Raw genomic sequence first — 21,549 nt, forward strand, 5'->3', positions numbered from 1 at the left:
TATTCTTTTCTTTTTTTCTGTCAGCTGTAATTTCATCTATTATGTGTGTGTGTGTGTGTGTGTATGACTTTCTTCTGCCGAACACAAAGATTTTTAGAAGAATATCTCAGCTCTGTAGGTCCTCACAATTCAAGTCAATGGTGGACAGAAATTTGAAGCTCCAAAAAGCACATAAAGGCAGCATATAAGTAATCCATACGACTCCAGTGGTTTAATCCATGTCTTCAGAAGTAATATGATGGGTGTGGGTGAGAAACAGATCAATATTTTTTTTTTTTTTTTTTTACAATAAATGTCCACTTTTGTTTTTGGCAATTCACATTCTTCGTGCACATCGCCACCTACTAGGTAGTGAGGAAAATTTATAGTAAAAAAGGACTTAAATATTGATCTCTTTCTCACCCACACCTATCATATCACTTCTGAAGACATGGATTTAACCACTGTAGTCGTATGGATTACTTTTATGCTGCCTTTATGTGCTTTTTGGAGCTTTCAATTTCTGTCCTCCATTCACACATTGTATGGACCTACAGGGCTGAAATATTCTCCTAAAAACTTAATTTGTGTTCTGCAGAACAAAGAAATTTACACACATCTGGGATGGCATGAGGGTGAGTAAATGATGAGAGAATTTTCAATTTTGGGTTAAAACAAACTTTTTTTTTATCCCTTTAAGTGTCAGTGCCCCAAATAAAACTTTAAGATAATTTTTATAATAATATTCAGGCTACTAACGGTATGTAAATTATGCCTATTTGTTTTCTTTTGAGGTTAAAAAATTAGAATAGAGGGTTCAGAGCATTGAAACAGATAAACTTCACTTCTTACATAAAACCATAAAAACCTTTACACACAGATTTTCTGCTAAAGCAACAAATGCATCTTTTATTTTTGTTGTTCAAAAGTGAAACAGCAGAGCTCAGACACCACAGTTTGAACAGATCTGACATGTTTCATAAGAGGAATATTAGCAATGACTGCATTTTATAATACACTTGTGCTGTGGTGCAACTACATAAAACTCAAATGAATTTTATGCAAACCAAGTAAAACATGCTGACTCTAACAGAAACAGTTCAAAAAATACATGTTGCAATTTCACACAGCATGTCCTCACACTTTACAATAAAGCCATAACCAAGTGCCAATATGTGCTATTAATGTAACGTTTTTCAAATGATGCAACCTCATTGGGAACATTTTCATATTAGAAACTTAACAGTACAGCAGGCATCCTGTGGGAATTTCTGCTTTGTTAAGGACATTTAAAATTGACTTAAGTGACTACAGCTGTAAAAATACAAACTAGCCAAATTTAGCACCCCCTTAATGTCAATCAGGGAGTGCGGAGTATAGGGCTTGAAAGTAGTTAATGTCCCTGACAGCCTCAAGTCAAGCGGCTGCCTGCTTGGGTGAATTTGTTTTCCCAAAATGTCAGTCAAATCAAGCCAGTTTGCTAACAATGGCCTGGTTGAGAGAGTTCAGCTGATTGGTCCATTTGTCCAGAGCGGTGTATCGGGCTCCGCCTCTTTTCTGGTGATCAAGCTCCAACAGCTGATTGACTTGGTCAATTCTACCATTGATTGTACTGAAAAAAAGACGAGACACAAGAAACAATACATATATTATTAAAGGGACAGTTCACCCAAAAATTTAAATTTTCCAAATCATTTATTCACCCTCATGCCATCCCAGATGTGTATGACTTTCTTTTTCTCCTGCTGAATAAAAATGAATGTTTTTAAAAGAATATCTCAGCTCTGTGGGTCCATACAATGCAAGTAAATGGTTGCCAGAACTTTGACGCTCCAAAAAGCACATAAAGGCTGCATAAAAGTAATTCATACGATTTCAGTGGCTTAATCCATGTCTTCTAAAGCTTCCTAGTGCACTTCCTAGTGCTTGACGCATGCGCAGAGCGCTACATGGTGCTAGGAAGTGTAATCGAGCTTGAAATCATGTTTGCCAAGGAGACTGGTAATGTCAAGATTTATAGTGAAAAAGGAGTTATATTTTGGTCTGAGTCGATTGGATCGCTTCAGAACACATGGATTTAACCACTGGAGTCGTATGGATTACTTTTATGCAGCCTTTATCTGCTTTTTTGAGCTTCAAAGTTCTGGCCACTTGCATAGTATGTAACTACAGAGCTGAAATATTATTTTATAAATATCTTACTTTGTGTTCTGCTGAAGAAAGAAAGTCACACACATCTGGAATAGCATGAAGGTGAGTAAGCGATGAGAGAATTTTCATTTTCGAGAGAACAATTCCCTTGAGGGAACGTTCACTTCTCAATTCACAAACTAGATTTTTTATTATTTTTGGAAGAAAATGTGAGCGGTGCTCGCCCATGCAAAACTTGCCACCAAAACGTTAGGGTGTTGTGGGTGTAAGTCAATAAAAATATAAAAACATGTGTTTACAATGTGCTTTACAGAAGGGGTGGTTAATGTTTTTGGTTTTTTTACCGTTTTATCATCCACCAGGCAAAAAATGTTAAGCCCAATTGCTTAGAAAAGCCTTAAAAAGCAGCATAGTTTAAGGTATCATGCATGTCCGTAGCACAAATAGTGCAGGGCAAGTTACAAGTCAAAGTTTAATACTTAGGGTTAGGGGGTTTAGAACAAATCCCTAACTGCAAGTATGTTACTAGCAATAGTAACAGTGATGGTGTTAAACTTACTTATCTAAAATACACTGCACAAGCAAGCTTTCCACATCTGCAACATCAATGTTCAATTCCTAAAGGAAAACAGTGAAGATATCAAGTTGGAGAATCAAAAGCATATTATCATGGTTTTTATCGCAATAATTACATATTCAAAAATAAAGCTTTACCTTTGAAATAAAAGGTATGTGTATCCTAGTGTAAGGCTTAATCAATTTGATGAGTACTTGTGTTCTTATGTTCCGTAACAATTCTGTAGGAATAGGAGAGAGAGTTCACTTTAAGACATTCATGTATGCTGCTGTACACTAAAACTCATGGCCTGGTCTAAGGGGGGCAATGGCCCCTCAAAGATCACATCCTAGTACCGCCCCTGCTGAAACTTATGAAGGAAGTTGAATATATGCACACAAGTGAAAGCCGCCAATACTGACCCTCAATATGTTCTCTGATGAAAGGATCATCCATAATGCTGCTGTGATTCGTCTTCAGGATTTTCTCGAATTCTGTGATGTCATTGTTCTGGTAGGCACTAGAAACAAGTTATAACAGAATTCAGACAATGAAAATCTGTTTTACTTTATTTTTCCTAGTTGACAAAAAAAATAATAAAGGTGTATGCTCATACTTCTTGCAAGATTAGATAAATAAAATGTGTTGCTTTGCAAACTTACCTTACAAGGTTTGTCATCGCTAGGATTTCTGGATCATTTTTGTAGGGTTTTGCCTAGCCATCGAGCCACATAAAAAAATAAAATAAAAAGAGAATACGTTTATTTAGTCAAACTACAAACCGATGCATTTTAACTTCCATGACTAACATGTTTATACCTCTTGAGAATCAAATGGGTTGATTCCAGACTTCATCAGCATGTTGGCCAAGACCAAGTACTTCAGGCAAGTGGTTCGTCTGGGGCTTCCAGACTCATCGTAGTTTTTGAACGCCTCGAAAAAGTCTGTATGCGCCTTCTCGAACTCTCCCTCCCTCAAGTGCATTTTACCACCGCATTCTAGAAAGATTACAAATTAAACAAAACCAATGAACTCCCCAACACAGAGGTCGACCGATAGTGGATTTTGCAGATAACGATAACTAAGGTGGCGGAAAAGTCCCATAACCGATTAATCGTCCGATAGTTTTTTGTTTTTTTTATCGATTTCTATAAAAATTTATAAAATCCCAAAAGCAGTTTATTGTGCCACCAAAATCCCAATAATAAACAGAGAAATTAACATTTGGTGCATAACAAGGGAATTTAAACTATAAACAAGCCGGAAACACACCAGGGACTCTTATTTTGTAATAATAGAGACTTGGCTCCGTTATAATGCTCAGTACGCAAGTATTTACTAAATGTATCTTTTTAAAGCATATATTTCCACCAGGCGAAGAGTTTTGTATGTATATATTTCACCAGATCAGATTAATTGATAAGGAATAAAAAAATTAAAATTAAAAAGTAATATATCGGCAACTATCGGCATAAATGCTTTCCGATAACCGATCCAAAAAGCAACTATCGGCACCGTTTAATCGGTAAAACAGATATATCGGTCGGCCTCTACTCCAACAATAGTACTTTCTTCATTTATGTTAGAAAAGCCCCTTGAAATTGAATGCTGAATTTCAGGGGCGGCCTTTGTAACTACTACTTTGGCATTAAAATTACTTGGGCAAGTAAAATACCTCTGATGACTCCCATGATGAGTGGATGTGGGATGGCGGATTTGATGTGTAGCGACTGCTCATAGAGGGCTTTCAGCTTTTTGTTGTTTTTCTGCGCAGTATACATCTGGATCTCCAAAGCATAGATCTCCAACAGCTGAGTGCCCTTCTTAAGATCATCCTCTCCGTCATCCGTCTGATAGAGAACATTCGTCAGTTTAAGAACGTTAGATGACAACTGAGGAAGATTCTCTTACTTATACATTATGATGATTATTTACTCTACCTGACATGATTGGTGCAACTGCCTGAGAATCTTCTGGAGCTTTCCAAATTCTTCTCTTTCAAGATACAACTTTCCTAGCTAAATAAAATAGAGGAGCAGAAGTTAGAAGTATTCTTGAATATCCTGGTTATGAATACAGTGTTTTTACATTTATTGGATAATAATTTTGCAAGTATTCCTTCTGATAAGTAACTCTATTCGCATAGTTTGAGAAAACATTATATCTTTAAAGGGATAGTTCACCCAAAAATGAAAATTCTCTCATCATTTACTCCCCCTCTTGTCATCCCTGATGTGTGTGACTTTCTTTCTTCAGTAGAAATCAAATGAAGATTTTTAGAAGAATATTTCAGCTCTGTAGGTCCATATAATGCAAGTGAATGGTGACCAGAACTTTGAAGCTCAAAAAAGGACATAAAGTCAACATAGACATAATCCACAAGACTCCAGTGGTTAAATCCATGTCTTCAGAAATGAAATGATAGGTATGGGTGAAAAAGAGATCAATATTTATGTCCTTTAAATACTATAAATCTCCACTTTTGACCAGCCTTCCTTTGCAGGTTCACAAGAGGGCTTGTGTTCTTCTTTTTTTGGGGGGGGGATTTGAATTCTTCGTACATATTGCCACCTACTTGGCTGTTGTGCAAATATGATTTGTTTATTCTTTTCCTTTATCCCACCCTTCTTTCTTTTCTTTCACATCCCTGCCCAGTAGGTGGCGATATGCACGAAGAATGTGAATAGCAAAAAAACAAAAGAAGAAGAATTGAATGCGCAAAGGAGGGCTGGACAAAAGTGGAGATTTATAGTAAAAAAGGACTTAAATATTGATTTGTTTGTAATCCACACCTATCATTTAGCTTCTGAAGACATGGATTTAACCACTGGAGTCGTATGGATTACTTTAAACTGTCTTTATGTGCTTTCTTGAGCTTCAAAGTTTTTGTCACCATTTACTTGCATTGTGAGAAACAACAGAGCTGAAATATTCTTCTAAAAATTTTCATCTGTGTTCTGCAGAAGAAAGAAACTCATTCACATCTGGGATGGCATGAAGATGAGTAAATGATGAAAGAATTTACATTTTTGGGGTGAACTCTCTCTTTAATATATATATATATATATATATATATATATATATATATATATATATATATATTTTTTTTTTTTATTTTATTATTTTTTTTTTTTTTTTTAAACAGATCATCTAAATACAAAATAAACAGAATAATCTTCCACAGCACTAACCTTGGTGTTAGTTTTGAACCAAAGTCTGTCATTTTTGGCATCTTTTAATGCTTCTAGGGTTGTCTCATAAAACTCCTGTAGCAAGTCCATCTCAAAACAAAAGTGAAAAGGCGAATACTGCATTTAAAAAAATATATATAGCAATAATAATAACAAAGAAGTAATTGCTGAACGTGCAGAATGTTACCTGTTTTGAGGTTGAGATATAGTCTAGAATAGAGTTGATGGATTTCTCAGAGTAATTTCTGGTGACAGCACTCCGTATATATGTCAAAAGCTGTTTGTACCGGTTCATCATTTCAGGAAAATTTGTCTGTACAAATAAGGATAAACAAAATAAATAAAAAAAACAGTCATTACCTACAACATGTTAATACACTTAAGTAACATAAAGACAGGGAAACTCTTTCACTGTTATTATAGTTACGCACCAGTTTAAAGTTGATCTTAATCATCTGTTTTAGTGCTTTGAACCCCCATTCTCCTTTCTCACCCTCTAGTTCCAGCACCTAGGAAACAGGAAACAATGATTATGCCTTTCAATGCTGTAGCACAACTCCATAGGTTGCAGACATGGCCAGATTTTAAGTGTCTAACCTTCTGGAAGCTGCTCAGAGCTGCTTTAGGATCATCTTCTTTGAGGGCTTTGGAGTTATAATACTGATTCTCCAAATCAACATTCGGTTCAGAGTTGCTGTCCTCAGAGTATTCCTGAAACAAATATAAACAAACAAAAGGCTTTTTTTTTTTTTTTTTTTTTTTTCTTTTTTTGCATGAGATTGGATGGAGATTTTAAAGCTTAAAAGCACTAAATTACACCTTAAGGAATAATGTGTCACCTAAATGTGATATGCATTGTGATTGTCAGTCTTATTGCATTATTATGTTATGATCATGAATGAACCAAGACAGTTGCAGTTGTATGTTATTTATAAAAGAATTAGTTGCGTACATACATTAATAAAATTGAATATATGTACAAATGTTCTTGTAATAAAGCAGCCTGTCATTTAGTTGACTTAATCTGCATATTAGTAAACTAGCCACCTGCTAATCAACTCAATGGTGAAATGAAGCTCACGCGAGCAGCCAAAACACACATTTCTAATGCCACTATGTTGTCTGAACATTACATTCCATGCATTTACATTTGTGTTTATTACAGTCAATCTTACCAGGTCATAATCCTCCTCATCATCGCACATAAAATCATCTTCCATGTCAGACATCTTGACCGGACAGAGAGGTTCTTACCCACAATCCTCTGCGGTAAAAGCATTATGACGTTCTGCACACTGTGCGCGCGCGGTTCCGATTTTTCCCGAATCCTTCCGAATTCATTGAACGGCTTCGTGGCGATTGGTGTGTTCCTGTCTTCCGTATCGTTGGATGCAAGATTCCGGGTATGACAGTCAGCTGACAGCACTCGTACAGTGTCAGTATATCGACGCAGGGTGTATTTAGTGGTAAACGTGGAGAATAAACAGCATAATGCCCACAAATCCGCCGAAAATCAAAGTGCTGAGTTGTGGCAACGAGAGGTAAGTTCGGAAAAGTTCGTGTAGCTGTTCGTGAAACTTCGTGCAATTATTCGTAAATGTTCGTTTACCTATGAATGGAACTTTGAGATTCTCGCTTTTTTTGTAAGGTTGCAGAAACTTAAAGAGGCTTTTCATGGAAAATATGGCCAGATGCCTCTCTTTTATGCTTGTGCACCAGGCAGGGTGAATTTAATAGGTGGGTTACAAACATTTTATAAAGAAAAAAAGCTATAATAATACAGATTACGTCTCATATTTTCCCATTTTTCAGGGGAACATATTGATTATTGTGGCTATGCAGTCCTGCCCATGGCAATAGAGCAGAATATTCTTGCTGCGGTTTCTGTCAATGACTCTCAGTCAATCCAACTGGCCAACACTGATCCTAAATATAAGTAAGTAAAAATGCTTTGATTTTCTGGAACAGTGAATTTTAAGTGGTCTTAAATTGGCTTAATAACCAGGATAAAGTATGAACACTGCGAAACATGAAACAGGATAACCCAGAATTGTGTTCACACAGGAGATAATTCAATGACCTGAAGTTGTCACTATTTAAAGGGACAGTTCACCCAAAAATGAAAATTCTCTCATCATTTACTCACCCTGATGCCATCTCAGATGTGTATGACTTTCTCTCTTCTGCAGAACACAAACGAGGATTTTTAGAAGAATATTTCATCTCTTTTGGTCCATACAATGCAGGTGAATGGTGACCAAAACTTTGAAGCTCCAAAAAGCACATACAGGCAGCATAAAAGTAATCCATACAACTCCAGTGGTTTAATCCAAGTCGTCAGAAGCAATCCAGTTTGTTTTGGGTGAGAACAGACCAAAATATAACTCCTTTTTTTTACTCTAAACCTTGACATCAGCAGTCTCCTTGGCGATCATGATTTGAAGCTTGATTACACTTCCTAGAACTATTTAGCGTTCTGCGCATTCGTCAAGCACTAGGAAGTGCACTAGGTAGCTTCTGGAGACTTGGATTAAACCACTGAAGTCATATGGATTACTTTTATGCTGTCTTTATGTGCTTTTTGGAGCTTCAACATTCCGGCCACCATTCACTTGCACTGTATGGACCAAAAGAGCTGAAATGTTCTTTTATAAATCCTTGTTTGTGTTCTGCAGAAGAAAGAAAGTCATACACATCTGGGATGGCATCAGGGTGGGTAAATGATGAGAGAATTTTCATTTTTGGGTGAACTATTCTTTTAAAAATGTGTTTGACTTTTAATGTACCAATGTTGCAGGGATTTCAGTGTTTCTGTGGACAGGATCTCCATTGACAAAGATAATCCTCAGTGGTACTTTTACTTCCTTTGTGGAGTGAAAGGAATCCAGGTGAAGTGTTTAATATCACGTGAAGGCAATATGAGTGATTCACAGAAATTCAGACATTTGACCTTTGACCTTGTGTCTGCAGGAGCACTTGAGCTTGTCTTCATTGTCAGGCATGAGTTGTGTGGTGGACGGCACTATTCCTGCCAGCTCAGGGCTTTCCAGCTCCAGTGCTCTGGTGTGCTGTGCTGGTCTGGTCACAATGGAAGCCAATCAGAAGTCTCTGTCTAAGGTAGTTTGTTACTATAAATGTCCTAACTCACAGACAATAGATGCCCAACATACTTCTGTCCATAAATTCCACCAAACTTTTACTTGCATTTCAGGTGACTCTTGCAGAAACTTGTGCAAAGTGTGAGCGTTTTATTGGCACTGAGGGTGGAGGGATGGATCAGTCCATTTCTTTTCTAGCGGAGAAGGGAACTGTAAGCCATTTGTATTTCAAATTCCTCCATCCACGTGCTTTACATTTGAGTCATGTTAAGTGTAAACCATCCGATATGTCATAATGAAGTTGCTGTTCCTGTTTCTGATTTGTGTTTACATACATTATTTGTTTGCTCAAACCTTATTATTCCTCCAGGCCAAGCTGATAGAGTTTAATCCGCTGCGTGCTACAGACGTGAGGCTTCCCGATGGGGCTGTGTTTGTAATTGCAAATTGCTGTGTTGAGATGAACAAGGCGGCCACGTCTCACTTCAACATGAGGGTGGTGGAATGCCGCATTGCCACAAAGGTCTGAACCTCCGGGATGCATGTTAAAAAAAAACAAATGCATCAGTCGTGATCGCTTACTCTGTTTAAATAATGCAATAAGCCACAGGAGGCCATACTGTGCGTTACAGTGATTTTACCACAGGTGTCATTCTCACGGAACCTGTCAAGAATATGTCCTCGCCCTGTTTACTACAAAATCAAAAGAAACAAATATGAAATTATATTTTGCAGATAGAAAATAATGCCTATTTTTAGGACCATTGTGATTTTTTGCATTGTGACTTTATTTTCATGACAGTTACGCACATTTTACCCCCCAGTTCTCATTACCACAACACGAAAAAAGATTTTCATTGTGATATTCGCATTACCACAATAAGAAAACAGTGCAATATTATTTAAACTGTAGAGTATTTATACATAAAAGTAGTACTTCTTTAGTACTGATTTTCAATTTTTTTCAATAGTGAAAGTAAAATGTCCAGATGTGATACGGTAATGAGAATCATCATTGAAAACAATGGGAATAGTGAAAGTAAAATGTCCAGATGTGATACGGTAATGAGAATCATAATTGAAAACAATGGGAATAGTGAAAGTAAAATGTCCAGATGTGATACGGTAATGAGAATCATCATTGAAAACAATGGGAATAGTGAAAGTAAAATGTCCAGATGTGTTACGGTAATGAGAATCATAATTGAAAACAATGGGAATAGTGAAAGTAAAATGTCCAGATGTGTTACGGTAATGAGAATCATAATTGAAAACAATGGGAATAGTGAAAGTAAAATGTCCAGATGTGTTACGGTAATGAGAATCATAATTGAAAACAATGGGAATAGTGAAAGTAAAACGTCCAGATGTGTTACGGTAATGAGAATCATCATTAAAAACAATGGGAATAGTGAAAGTAAAACGTCCAGATGTGTTACGGTAATGAGAATCATCATTAAAAACAATGGGAATAGTGAAAGTAAAACATCCAGATGTGTTACGGTAATGAGAATCATCATTGAAAACAATGGGAATAGTGAAAGTAAAACGTCCAGATGTGTTACGGTAATGAGGACTGGAGGGGAAAATGTGCTAAAGTGTCCTGAAAATAACGTCACACTGCAAAAAATCTGAATGGTCCTTAATGTAGTCTTCATTTTCTTTATGTAAAATATAATTTCATATTTTTTATGTATTGATTTGAGGTTAAATATGACCAGGACATTTTCTTTACAGGTTTCGTGAGAATCACCCAGCTTAGGCACTATGTGAAACACATAAAACCCAATTAACCGTGGTGAAATCACTTTAATGCATGGCCACGAGTGGCTTATTGCTTCTATAAAACAGTTGCAACAGCAATGATACGACACAAGTGTTTAATAAATATTTACATATATATATATATATATATATATATATATATATATATATATATATATATATATATATATACAGTATATATTCAGTATATAAGTAATGTAGTTCATCAGACTAACTTTACAATTGCCAATCAATGTAGCAGCTCACAAGTTTGTGTTTATATGCATTTTACAACAGCTTTGAATGTGGTTCATCCAATCAGAATTTAGAGTCGGAGTTATCAGTTTTAGAAGGAAACATTTTTACAGATTATTATTCCTAGTGTAGCAGTTTTTGATCAAATGTATTAAATTGAATAGAAGTTTATCAAAACATTTATTAAAGAAACTAATTCCAAATAATTATCTGTAAATAATTTTTAATCATTACTCAAAACATAGTAGCCACAGTCAGAAATTTCCTTAAAGTAGCTGTGTTTACTGACTTAGATTAGTATATCTGTGGCAGAACCTGGATCTGATACCTTAAGGAATAGTTCACCCAAAAATTAAACTTCTCACATCATTTACTCACCCTCATGCCATCCCAGATGTTTATGACTTTCTTTCTTCTGCAGAACACAAATTAAGATTTTAAGAAGAATATTTCAGCTCTGTTGATTCTCACAATGCAAGTGAATGGTGACCAAAACTTTGAAGCTCAAAAAAGCACATAAAGTCAGCATAAAAGTAATCCATAAGACTCCAGTGTCTTCAGAAGTGATATGATAGGTGTGGGTGAGAAAGAGATCAATATTTAAGTCCTTTTTTACTATAAATTCTTCTCCTTGCCCAGTAGGTGGCGATGTGCACCAAGAATGTAAATCACCAAAAACCAAAATAGAAGAATGTGAAAGTAAAAGTGGAGATTTATAGTAAAAAATCCATACAACTGGAGTGCTTTATGTGCTTTTTGGAGCTTTAAAGTTCTGTCCACCATTCACTTGCATTGTGAGGACCATTTTTGGGTGAAATATCCCTTTAAAACATATTTCCAAGTGAAACAGAGTAACAAAGGGGGAAATAATATAGAACGGGACTTGCTTTTATCCAGGATTTGATTGTAATGTGAAAAGTCAGACTATGATATTATTAGTTCTTATTAATTTTCCCGGCCTATGTTGCCTCGGTTATGTCTGCAGAAAATAAATGTCTTCTCAAAGTTGACATATTTGATGCAAGATTATTTATTTATTTATTTATTTATTTTTTTTCTTATAATATAATAATCCCCACTGATAAATAGTGCACAAAACCAACAGGGATATTATTAACTATTAAGTAAACAGGATCAATTTGGATGTCATGTTGTCTTCAAGTCCTCTGATTTTGCTTGCAGATGTTAGCGAAGGCAAGAGGTCTGCAATGGAGTCAGCTACAGAAACTGGGGGAACTGCAGATGGAGCTGCAGGCGAGTCTGGATGAGATGCTGGAGCTGGTGGAGGAGGTGCTGCACCCCGAACCGTACAGCACAGAGGAGATCTGCAAGACTCTCAGCATCAGCACTGAACATCTACGTGAAAACATCCTCAGCACCAACACACAGCATGGTGAGACAGCAATCACAAACAACATGAACTCAGAATTTACTCAAAATTTTAATGTACTAAATTTTTCCACTAACTAAATAATAACTAATGCCAAATGGGTAGGGAAAGTAAAATGAACCAATAACATCTGAGACTAACATGGTTCCATCCAATCAAATCCTAATGGATAAAATCAAATCCTGCCATACATAATATCCCACGGAATATTCTGTTTCACTCAGAAAGAAAAAAAAACTTTGAGAACTCATAAAAAGTGTTCTTTAAACAAAATGATAAAAGATTTTATACAGTGGAACCTCAACTGTAAACCCTAATAATTTGACTTTACTCAACTGAATTGAGTAAAGGCATCTCCAAAACTCGTGTAATTAAGTTCACTTAACTTGGTGATAACATAGAATGAACTTAACTATTTAAGTTATGGTAACTAGATGCAAGTAGGCTTAACTCAGATTTGCTATTAAAATGTTGTTTCAACCAAACAATTTTGATTGAATGGACTCAAATTTAGATCATACAATAACACAGCTGTAACACAGCCCTTTGTAGATGTAGAAAGGAGGAAGTGGGAGTCTTTTTAAACACTCTAACGAAACCTTAGCACACAGCCGTAGCACACACACAGGTTCAGTTCTTCTCGTCTCCCCTTTATCTCCCCAACGCCGCTCACTGAATCACAGAACAGCTGTTAGAAATTATACACAGGTGTGAGTCCTTCCCATTCATTCCTCCTGGCCTCGCTGTCCATTCACAAACCAGCACTCGTCCACAGCCCCATCACCACAACAGCTTCAGTTGCACATGCACAAAGAGAACTGAAATAGTGTTAACAGGTTCCAACTTGACCAAAGGGGACACAGATCACCCTAATGGCATCATCACACCAAACAACTATTTGCAACAAAACAATGTAACTAATACAGTAAAAGAGCTAAAATCTCTATGAATTCTTAATAACAACTATTTAAATGCCTCCACAAGTTCCCTTTGGCTAAGGAAACATAATTAAATAATTGAAGCGCAAGGAATTTTGGGTATTTCCCATAGCTTAAACTTTGTATTCAGTAGTTTGAGTTATTAACACTTAAAATCTTAAGTCTGTGGATTTTTAAGAAAAACAAGTTCAAGGAACATTGATTTTTGAGTTTGAGCCCAAACACTTGACATTTCAAGTGTACTTGATTTAACTAGCGATACTGACTTGATAATGACTGAAATGCATGAGAAAGACAAATGTACATTTTAAACTACACCCTCTTCCTCTATTCTTGCATTAGCGACCCACTTTAAGTTGTACCAGCGTGCCAGGCATGTGTATGGCGAAGCTGCACGTGTGCTGCAGTTTAAGGCCGTTTGTGACTCTGTCCCTGTCAATGCGGTTGCTCAGCTGGGGGATCTGATGAACCAGAGTCATGTCAGCTGCAGAGACCTGTACGAGTGCAGCTGCCCAGAGCTGGACCAGCTGGTGGACATATGTCTGTGAGTGACAGTGAAAGTCATCATACCCATTACCATATGATGAAATAAAAATCAAAGACATCCGTCTAGTGCATGTTTACATCGAAAAAAGATGCAAAAACGTATTTGGTGTGAACGGCCCCCATGAAAATGTGTATAATTTGATCGTTAAAGTTGCGTAAATTATTCTTTTAGTGTTAGATTTCTAGTTATACGTTATTGATGCATTACTAAGTGCACTGGGTGGATTTCTTGCTATCCTTACGTGTGTCATGCAAAAGATACCAGGTTTCTGTCAAGTTCGTAAGTGCTTTTAACAGACTAGTCTCATGCGAATGTATTTAACATGTAAGTCCTGTAGCTCTATTTTGAAACTATGTTGTGTGCATTTTATCCCATTGCATTGCCCTGCCCCATGGGCTACCATTGTAAGTGCATTATTGCAAGCACCTTTAACTCAAACTGAACCTGGAACTTCCCTTTAACTTAAAGAAGTATAATGCTTATGAGCACCATCTAGCAACATTTTTGTGCTGATATGCAATGGTTTTTTGCTGTTACTTGTCAAAGACTCTGAGCTGCATGAGTCATTGAATGAGTCACCTCGGTGGCGAACTAATTGAAGTAGTTATTGAAATTCTGCCTCAGTCTGCTTCTAATGAATTGTGAGTTTTAGTGAAATATCTTTCTTCACTCCTCACAGACAGGTGGGTGCTGTCGGGTCGAGGTTAACCGGAGCTGGATGGGGAGGTTGCACGGTTTCCATGGTTCCCAGCGAAAAGATAGATTATTTTCTCCAAACTGTGAGGGAGCGATATTACACACCTGACGCCCGCCGATCCGCTCTGGAAAAACAGAGTTTATTTGTGACGAGGCCGGGAGGTGGGGCGGCTATTTTCACAGAGGAATGAATCGTAGAAGGGTGATTTAAACAACACAATTGAGCCATGGCCTGTGGCTTCAGAAGCCAGTTGAGATACATATAATTGCAGTCAATCCAAATAAAAGAGGATCAGAGTTAACCTGAAGAATACACTCTGTATGGGCATTTTCACTCTACTGTATGTATATATATATATATATATATATATATATATATATATATATATATATATATATAATATATATGACTTAAAAGGAACTCAGAGCAAAAGAAATCAGTGCTCTAATAATTGAAAACCTGTTTCAAGGTTGTATACGCACTATATGCAAGTGAAAAGAATTACTGAATACATTCCTACTTTTGCTGCACTTTTCTGGAAGCATTCAAGGTCAATATCTGATTACTGGCACATTCAATAAATAACATCTCTATGTTTGCAAGTCTTGTCGTTTTCTGTTGATATTTAAAATGCATGTCATTATTGGTGTTATTGGCATTAATGCAAGCATCACTATTACTATTACTCATACTGTTCTTAAACCAGAAACACACTTTACGCAAGTATAGTACTCATATGCAATTGCAAGCGCTTGCCCAATGCTTTGTCAGTGTGCAGTCTGGTTGAACATGCTTAAACGTACACTATATTGCCAAAAGTATTCGCTCACCCATCCAAATAATTGAATTCAGGTGTTCCAATCACTTCCATGCCCACAGGTGTATAAAATGAAGCACCTAGGCATGCAGACTGCTTCTACAAACATTTGTGAAAGAATGGGCCGCTCTCAGGAGCTCAGTGAATTCCAGCGTGGTACTGTGATAGGATGCCACCTGTGCAACAAGTCCAGTCGTGAAATTTCCTCGCTACTAAATATTCCACAGTCAACTGTCGGTATTAAAACAAAGTGGAAGCGATTGGGAATGACAGCAACTCAGCCACGAAGTGGTAGGCCACGTAAAATGACAGAGCGGGGTCAGCGGATGCTGAGGCGCATAGTGCGCAGAGGTCGCCAACTTTCTGCAGAGTCAATCGCTACAGACCTCCAAAGTTCATGTGGCCTTCAGATTAGCTGAAGAACAGTGCGTAGAGAGCTTCATGGAATGGGTTTCCATGGCCGAGCAGCTGCATCCAAGCCATACATCACCATGTGCAATGCAAAGCGTCGGATGCAGTGGTGTAAAGCACGCCGCCACTGGACTCTAGAGCAGTGGAGACACGTTCTCTGGAGTGACGAATCACGCTTCTCCATCTGGCAATCTGATGGACGAGTCTGGGTTTGGCGGTTGCCAGGAGAATGGTACTTGTCTGACTGCATTGTGCCAACTGTGAAGTTTGGTGGAGGGGGGATTATGGTGTGGGGTTGTTTTTCAGGAGCTGGGCTTGGCCCCTTAGTTCCAGTGAAAGGAACTTTGAATGCTTCAGCATACCAAGAGATTTTGGACAATTCCATGCTCCCAACTTTGTGGGAACAGTTTGGGGATGGCCCCTTCCTGTTCCAACATGACTGCGCACCAGTGCACAAAGCAAGGTCCATAAAGACATGGATGAGCGAGTTTGGTGTGGAAGAACTTGACTGGCCTGCACAGAGTCCTGACCTCAACCCGATAGAGCACCTTTGGGATGAATTAGAGCGAAGACTGCGAGCCAGGCCTTCTCGTCCAACATCAGTGTCTGACCTCACAAATGCGCTTCTGGAAGAATGGTCAAAAATTCCCATAAACACACTCCTAAACCTTGTGGAAAGCCTTCCCAGAAGAGTTGAAGCTGTTATAGCTGCAAAGGGTGGGCGACGTCATATTAAACCCTAGGGATTAAGAATGGGATGTCACTTAAGTTCATATGCGTCTAAAGGCAGATGAGCGAATACTTTTGGCAATATAGTGTATCACAAGCCATTTCGACATTTGATCACGCACAGGATATGAATTATAGATATCAACAATTCAGTTTTCACTAGTTAAAATTCTAATTTTTGATATCAGGAGTGGAATTACTACTAGTGAATGTGCTTATTCTTGATAGCAGGAATACAGATATCTATAATTATTTTTTACTACTTGAAATTCCAATTTTCACATATCAGCAATGCACTTCTCACTAGTAAAAATAAATAATTTTTGATGTCAATAATTGCATTATTTCTAGTGCAAAGGTCCATTCCTGATATCAACAATTGAATTGCAAATAGTGAAAATGCTGTAACAAAAACTAGTTAAAAATCTGTAATTTGGTTTCATTAGTGGCAATGTTAATTTTAGATATCTGTAATTTGATTATAACTAGTAAGAAAGCCTCTTTAATTTTATCGATATCTGAAATCCATTTAAAAATATCTAAAATACCAAATCTAACATGTTGAAATACTTTTACAAATACTAAGTAAAATAGGTATTTTCACTAGTTTCAATTCAGTTGTTGATATCAGGAATAATCAATACTGTACTTGTAACAATGCAATTATTGACATGAAAAAATATAATTTTTACTAGTAAGAAATGCAGTGCTGAAATTAGAATTTCATTAAGAAATTAATTTTAGATATCTGTAATTGTGTTTTGAAGAGGAGTGAATGACAGATAATTGTAAAATTCTACTAGTGAAAAATGCAATTATAGATTTACTGTTTTAACTAGTTGAAATTCCATGTTTGATATCAAAAATGTGTATTTTTGCAAGTGATGATGTCATTTTTAATATCAAGAATTAACCTTTTAACTAGTACAAATGTAATTACTGATATCAAAAATGTGCAATTTCACTAGTTCCATTCCTGATATCAAGAAATAGCATTTAAACTAGTGGAAAATTAATTGTTGATACACTGTAAAAAAAAATGTTGTAATTTTAACAGTAAAAGACTGTAAAAATGCTACAGTAAAAAACTGGTAAACGGGCAGTTAATTTAAAATATACGGTAAAAAAGTATAATATATTTAAAAAGACAATACATGTCATTTTCCAGTACAATGTTGTAAAATACATTACCGTATAATTAACGGTAAAAATGTATATTATGTTTAAAAACAGAGTAAATGTACTTTTTACGGTAAATTATTGTTAAAATTACGGTAAAAAACTAAACAATAAGTGTTCCCAGAATTCCCTGCATTACCCATCACATTTCATTATATTTTATATGAATAGTTATGTTTCTTCTTATTTTTTTATATCAGTTATGTACATTGGGGTGTTCTCTGTTATATTTGATGTAGTTTAGTTAATGTTTACTGCATTATTTAAATTTCACATGTGTTACCCTGATGGTGTTTAGTGTTTGTGTGAGTGACACTGAGCACTGTCTCTACTATTGATGAACTTCATGTCATCATGTGCCTTTCTGTAAATACTATGGTGAGTAACACTACATTATAAAGTGATAAGCAGATTTTTACAGTTTCAGAAGGTTAAAGTATTAAGATTATATAATTATTAATATAAATGGTAATGCAGCGTAAAATATACAGGCATCAAAATTACATCCCGTAAAGCCTGAAGCGTGGTTACCGTATTTTTTTACAGTGAATTTCTGGCAACCACAGCTGCCAGATTTTTACCGTAAATTTAACAGGATTTTTTTTTACATTGAATCTATAATTTATGTCCTGCACTTAATTAAAAGTCAATTCGTCTTGCCATATTAAAGCTGAAATATTTAACTTTTTGAGTGTTCAAATACTTTTTTATCCCAGCTTAATATGCAGAGACAAATCAAAGTAAGCCATTCATAGGTTAATTTTCTTGAAAACTGTAAACACTTTGTCTCTGTGGCGCAATAAAAATTCCTGTGTTTGTTCTGAGCGACCCGCTTAGACCTGCCCCAACAACGTTACTCAGCCAATGCTGTTAGTTGGGGGCGGAACTATCTGACTGTTTGAACAATAGCAGATAAGTGCCGTTTTCAGAAAGCTGTTTTGAAAACATTGCTTATTTATGCAATTCCATATCCATCCAATTTGATGACGCTAGTGCCGCAGTAGTTACATACTTCAGCTTTAAAGTGCGTTCTTGTGTTACTGTGGTGGTAACAAACCTCAGTACTCAATGGCGTGATAGAGTTACCTTCAAAAGTCTGTGCCATTAAACTGGATGTGTTATTATTCAGGCAGACTGTTATAAATATATTGACTTTAACTTACTTGCTCAGCAATATCTCTTTAAACTGCTGATTTGTCATGACAGTAGTTGAGTTGAAGGAGAAAACTCACTGTAGAAGCAGACTTCACACTTATGTCTCCTAGCATGTCTTGTGGCAACATTGAGAATGCAACACATGAAATCGAGCTAGTGTAGCTAAAAGCACCAGTGTAAATCATTATAAAGACATCGTGAGTGTATGGATGAAGTATGAACACAAATCATTTGAAATAAATTAAACAATGTCCATTTAATGCATATCATATAAAAATTACAATGATTTGTATAAAAAAAATGCATTTAAATAAAAACAATACACAATTTGCATGGTCCTGGTTGACAAAATAGCACAGCATTTTATACATTCATCATATATTTAACAACATTACATTTAATGTGTCGACTGTACATTCATAAAAAGGAAATGTCCCCTCATTAAATAAATTACAGATAGAAAATATGACCCGTACTTTAACATCTTACCTTCAAAATATCCCAACATTTCAGGACAATAATCTAAACTGCTAATTTATCATTTATGCCTGAACATCAGTGATATTTTGTAATGTCAGAACATTTCAGAGAACAAAAGGCAATGGTGACACATTCAACCCAACATAAAGAACTTAAAGTACTTCCTTTATTAAAAGGAAAACAGAAAAGGCACAAAAATCCCTTCCATAAAGGATCATGTGAAAAAAATGCCCACTTTATAGACCTTTCAAGTAGATACATGTGGAATTATATAAGTTTAGTCAGAGTAGATACTTTAGTCTTTCACTTGCAGGATGATGGAAGGCACAGCTACAGTATGTATCCGGATGACCTTTTCGTCAAAATGTTACGTCTCTCAATATTCTTCATTCAGTGAGCTGCATGCAAAGCAGAGGTTAACTATGGTATGTAGTATGTGCAAATGTGGAATGTTTGTTTGTTATATTTTTCTTTACAAAGAAAAAAGAGAGGTACATTGAAAATAAAATTTGGCATTTTAAAATCCATATTATGGGCAAAAAAAGAGCTTCCTTTAAAGATATACAGCCAATGCGTGTTCTCTGTTGCATGGATATTGCACATTCCTAATTGTTACTACACATTCCTGAAACCTGATGCACTACATGTGGGTGCATTCAAGAGAGTATTTGAGTAAGCTGTGAGTAAAGATGTTTTAACCTACATATTTTTAAAGGAAGGTTCCGGTTTCAATACTAGTTAAGTGCAGTCAACAGCATTTGTGGCATAATGTTGTTTTCAACAAAGAAAAATATATATATATATATACTGTATATATAGAATTATTAGAAATTAACTCATCGTTCATAATATGTAAACGAGGGATGGGTCGAATTATATATATATATATATGGTGGTTACAGTGAGACACTTACAATGGAAGTGAATGGGGCCAATCCATAAACGTAAAAATACACACTGTTTCGTAAGTAAAGCTACAAGATGTAAACATTATACTTGTTGACATTATTTAAAACACTGTACTTGATTTTATTACACTAAAATCATGTTAACATGTATAATGTTTATGTCTTGTGGCTATACTTTTGAAACTTGTACTTGTTTTTTAATGTTTATGAAATGGCCCATTGACTTCCATTGAAAGTGTCTTAATGTAACCGTGATTTTTTCTTTGATTTTTTGTTTTATTGTTTTTTGTGTTTTGTTAGTAAGCAAAGGATGAGTTAGAGTTTTTATGTCATTATGCCACAAATGCTGTCAATTGAGCTGAACTTGTATTGAACCCAGAGCATTCCTTTAAGATATCCACATTAAATCCGTGTTAAATTTTTTGTGCAATGCATTTATAATTCAACATCAAGGACCACTGCAGATAGCTGTATCAATGTTTATAACAAAATAAGCGGTATTATTTTACACGTGTAAATATTCGCTCCCTGATGCCCTATTAGTCTGACCGACTTGTGGAACGTAAACTCTTTATGCTTAAACTGCCCACACTGCACAGTAATAGTCTTAATCAGTATTTATTTCCCAATTAACATTTTTTAACATCCTAAAAACAAGATACATTAGGGGGCCTGGGTAGCTCAGCGAGTATTGATGCTGACTACCACCACTGGAGTGACTCCAGCCAGGTCTCCTAAGCAACCAAATTGGCCCGGTTACTAGGGAGGGTAGAGTCACATGGGGTAACCTCCTCGTGGTTGCGATTAGTGGTTCTCGCTCTCAGTGGGGTGTGTGGTAAGTTGTGTGTGGATCGCGGAGAGTAGCTTGAGCCTCCACATGCTGTGAGTCTCCGTGGTGTCATACACAATGAGTCACGTGATAAGATGCGCAGATTTACTGTCTCAGAAGTGGAGGCAACTGAGACTTGTCCTCCACCACCTGGACTGAGGTGAGTAACCGTGCCACCATGAATCCCTAGTAAGTAGTGGGAATGGGACATTCCAAAATTGGGGAGAAAAGGGAATATAATAAAATTCAAAAAACAAAAAACAAGATACATTTACTTGAGAAATAAAAATTGTGTAAGATATTAAGTTTTAAGATAATGTATCTTGAATTAAGTTTATTTCTCTCACCCCATTGAGAAACTTTAAACTCTGCCCAACATTAATAATTTGTGAGCGCTATAGAATAAATGGGATTTCGTGTTTCCAATACCTAAAACAAATGCAATTGAATTTGTGCGTACAACAGAAATGTACGC

The 21,549-nt window shown here is 36.2% G+C and overlaps 3 protein-coding genes across 9 annotated transcripts in view; 1 reads left to right on the plus strand and 2 right to left on the minus strand.

Annotated features, from left to right (window-relative positions):
* Window positions 1-861: 861 nt before the first annotated feature.
* On the minus strand, window positions 862-7,170 carry LOC127437422 (COP9 signalosome complex subunit 2-like). 3 transcript variants are annotated; one of them, XM_051692316.1, is made up of 13 exons: window positions 7,053-7,170; window positions 6,475-6,588; window positions 6,309-6,386; window positions 6,065-6,190; window positions 5,878-5,952; window positions 4,627-4,704; window positions 4,362-4,536; window positions 3,506-3,684; window positions 3,349-3,401; window positions 3,109-3,206; window positions 2,845-2,927; window positions 2,690-2,748; window positions 862-1,591 (listed from the first exon to the last, which is right to left on the minus strand). In XM_051692316.1, the coding sequence occupies exons 1-13, from the start codon at window positions 7,104-7,106 to the stop codon at window positions 1,447-1,449; spliced, it is 1,317 nt and encodes a 438-aa protein (XP_051548276.1). In that variant the 5' UTR covers window positions 7,107-7,170; the 3' UTR covers window positions 862-1,446. The 3 variants fall into 3 exon arrangements, with proteins under 3 accessions (XP_051548276.1, XP_051548274.1, XP_051548275.1); XM_051692314.1 differs by having other exon boundaries at window positions 5,878-5,994; XM_051692315.1 differs by having other exon boundaries at window positions 5,878-5,967; window positions 7,053-7,169.
* A 90-nt stretch (window positions 7,171-7,260) lies between these two features.
* Window positions 7,261-15,610, plus strand: galk2 (galactokinase 2). The gene is made up of 10 exons (XM_051692312.1): window positions 7,261-7,418; window positions 7,526-7,614; window positions 7,690-7,813; window positions 8,675-8,765; window positions 8,848-8,994; window positions 9,089-9,187; window positions 9,346-9,498; window positions 12,177-12,387; window positions 13,665-13,866; window positions 14,549-15,610. Exons 1-10 carry the CDS (start codon window positions 7,369-7,371, stop codon window positions 14,754-14,756), a joined length of 1,374 nt encoding a protein of 457 aa, XP_051548272.1. The 5' UTR covers window positions 7,261-7,368; the 3' UTR covers window positions 14,757-15,610.
* Window positions 15,611-19,094: 3,484 nt separating this feature from the next.
* The window catches only part of LOC127437408 (phospholipid-transporting ATPase ID-like), a 50,684-nt gene continuing 48,229 nt past the window's right edge, over window positions 19,095-21,549 (minus strand). For 4 of the 5 annotated variants that reach the window (XM_051692281.1, XM_051692283.1, XM_051692279.1 and 1 more), the window contains one exon: window positions 19,095-19,735. The gene's annotated coding sequence lies outside the window, so the exon portion shown is untranslated. Of the gene's footprint in view, window positions 21,261-21,549 lie in introns of all 5 variants that reach the window. The other variant, XM_051692280.1, reaches the window with a different exon arrangement.

This window comes from Myxocyprinus asiaticus, chromosome 48, assembly GCF_019703515.2.
Source record: "Myxocyprinus asiaticus isolate MX2 ecotype Aquarium Trade chromosome 48, UBuf_Myxa_2, whole genome shotgun sequence".
In the NCBI taxonomy this organism is placed as follows: domain Eukaryota; kingdom Metazoa; phylum Chordata; class Actinopteri; order Cypriniformes; family Catostomidae; genus Myxocyprinus; species Myxocyprinus asiaticus.

What these genes read in the sequence shown, in the direction of transcription:
- galk2 (XM_051692312.1), top strand. Translation starts at nt 7,369, where the DNA reads ATGCCCACAAATCCGCCGAAAATCAAAGTGCTGAGTTGTGGCAACGAG. An exon ending in CAGCACCAACACACAGCATG is followed by an intron (nt 12,388 to 13,664) that starts GTGAGACAGCAA and finishes TTCTTGCATTAG; the next exon opens with CGACCCACTTTAAGTTGTAC. An exon ending in CAGCTGGTGGACATATGTCT is followed by an intron (nt 13,867 to 14,548) that starts GTGAGTGACAGT and finishes CACTCCTCACAG; the next exon opens with ACAGGTGGGTGCTGTCGGGT.
- LOC127437422 (XM_051692314.1), bottom strand. Translation starts at nt 7,106, where the DNA reads ATGTCTGACATGGAAGATGATTTTATGTGCGATGATGAGGAGGATTAT. An exon ending in TTAAGATCAACTTTAAACTG is followed by an intron (nt 6,191 to 6,308) that starts GTGCGTAACTAT and finishes TTATTTGTACAG; the next exon opens with ACAAATTTTCCTGAAATGAT. An exon ending in ATATCTCAACCTCAAAACAG is followed by an intron (nt 5,995 to 6,064) that starts GTAACATTCTGC and finishes TTTTAAATGCAG; the next exon opens with TATTCGCCTTTTCACTTTTG.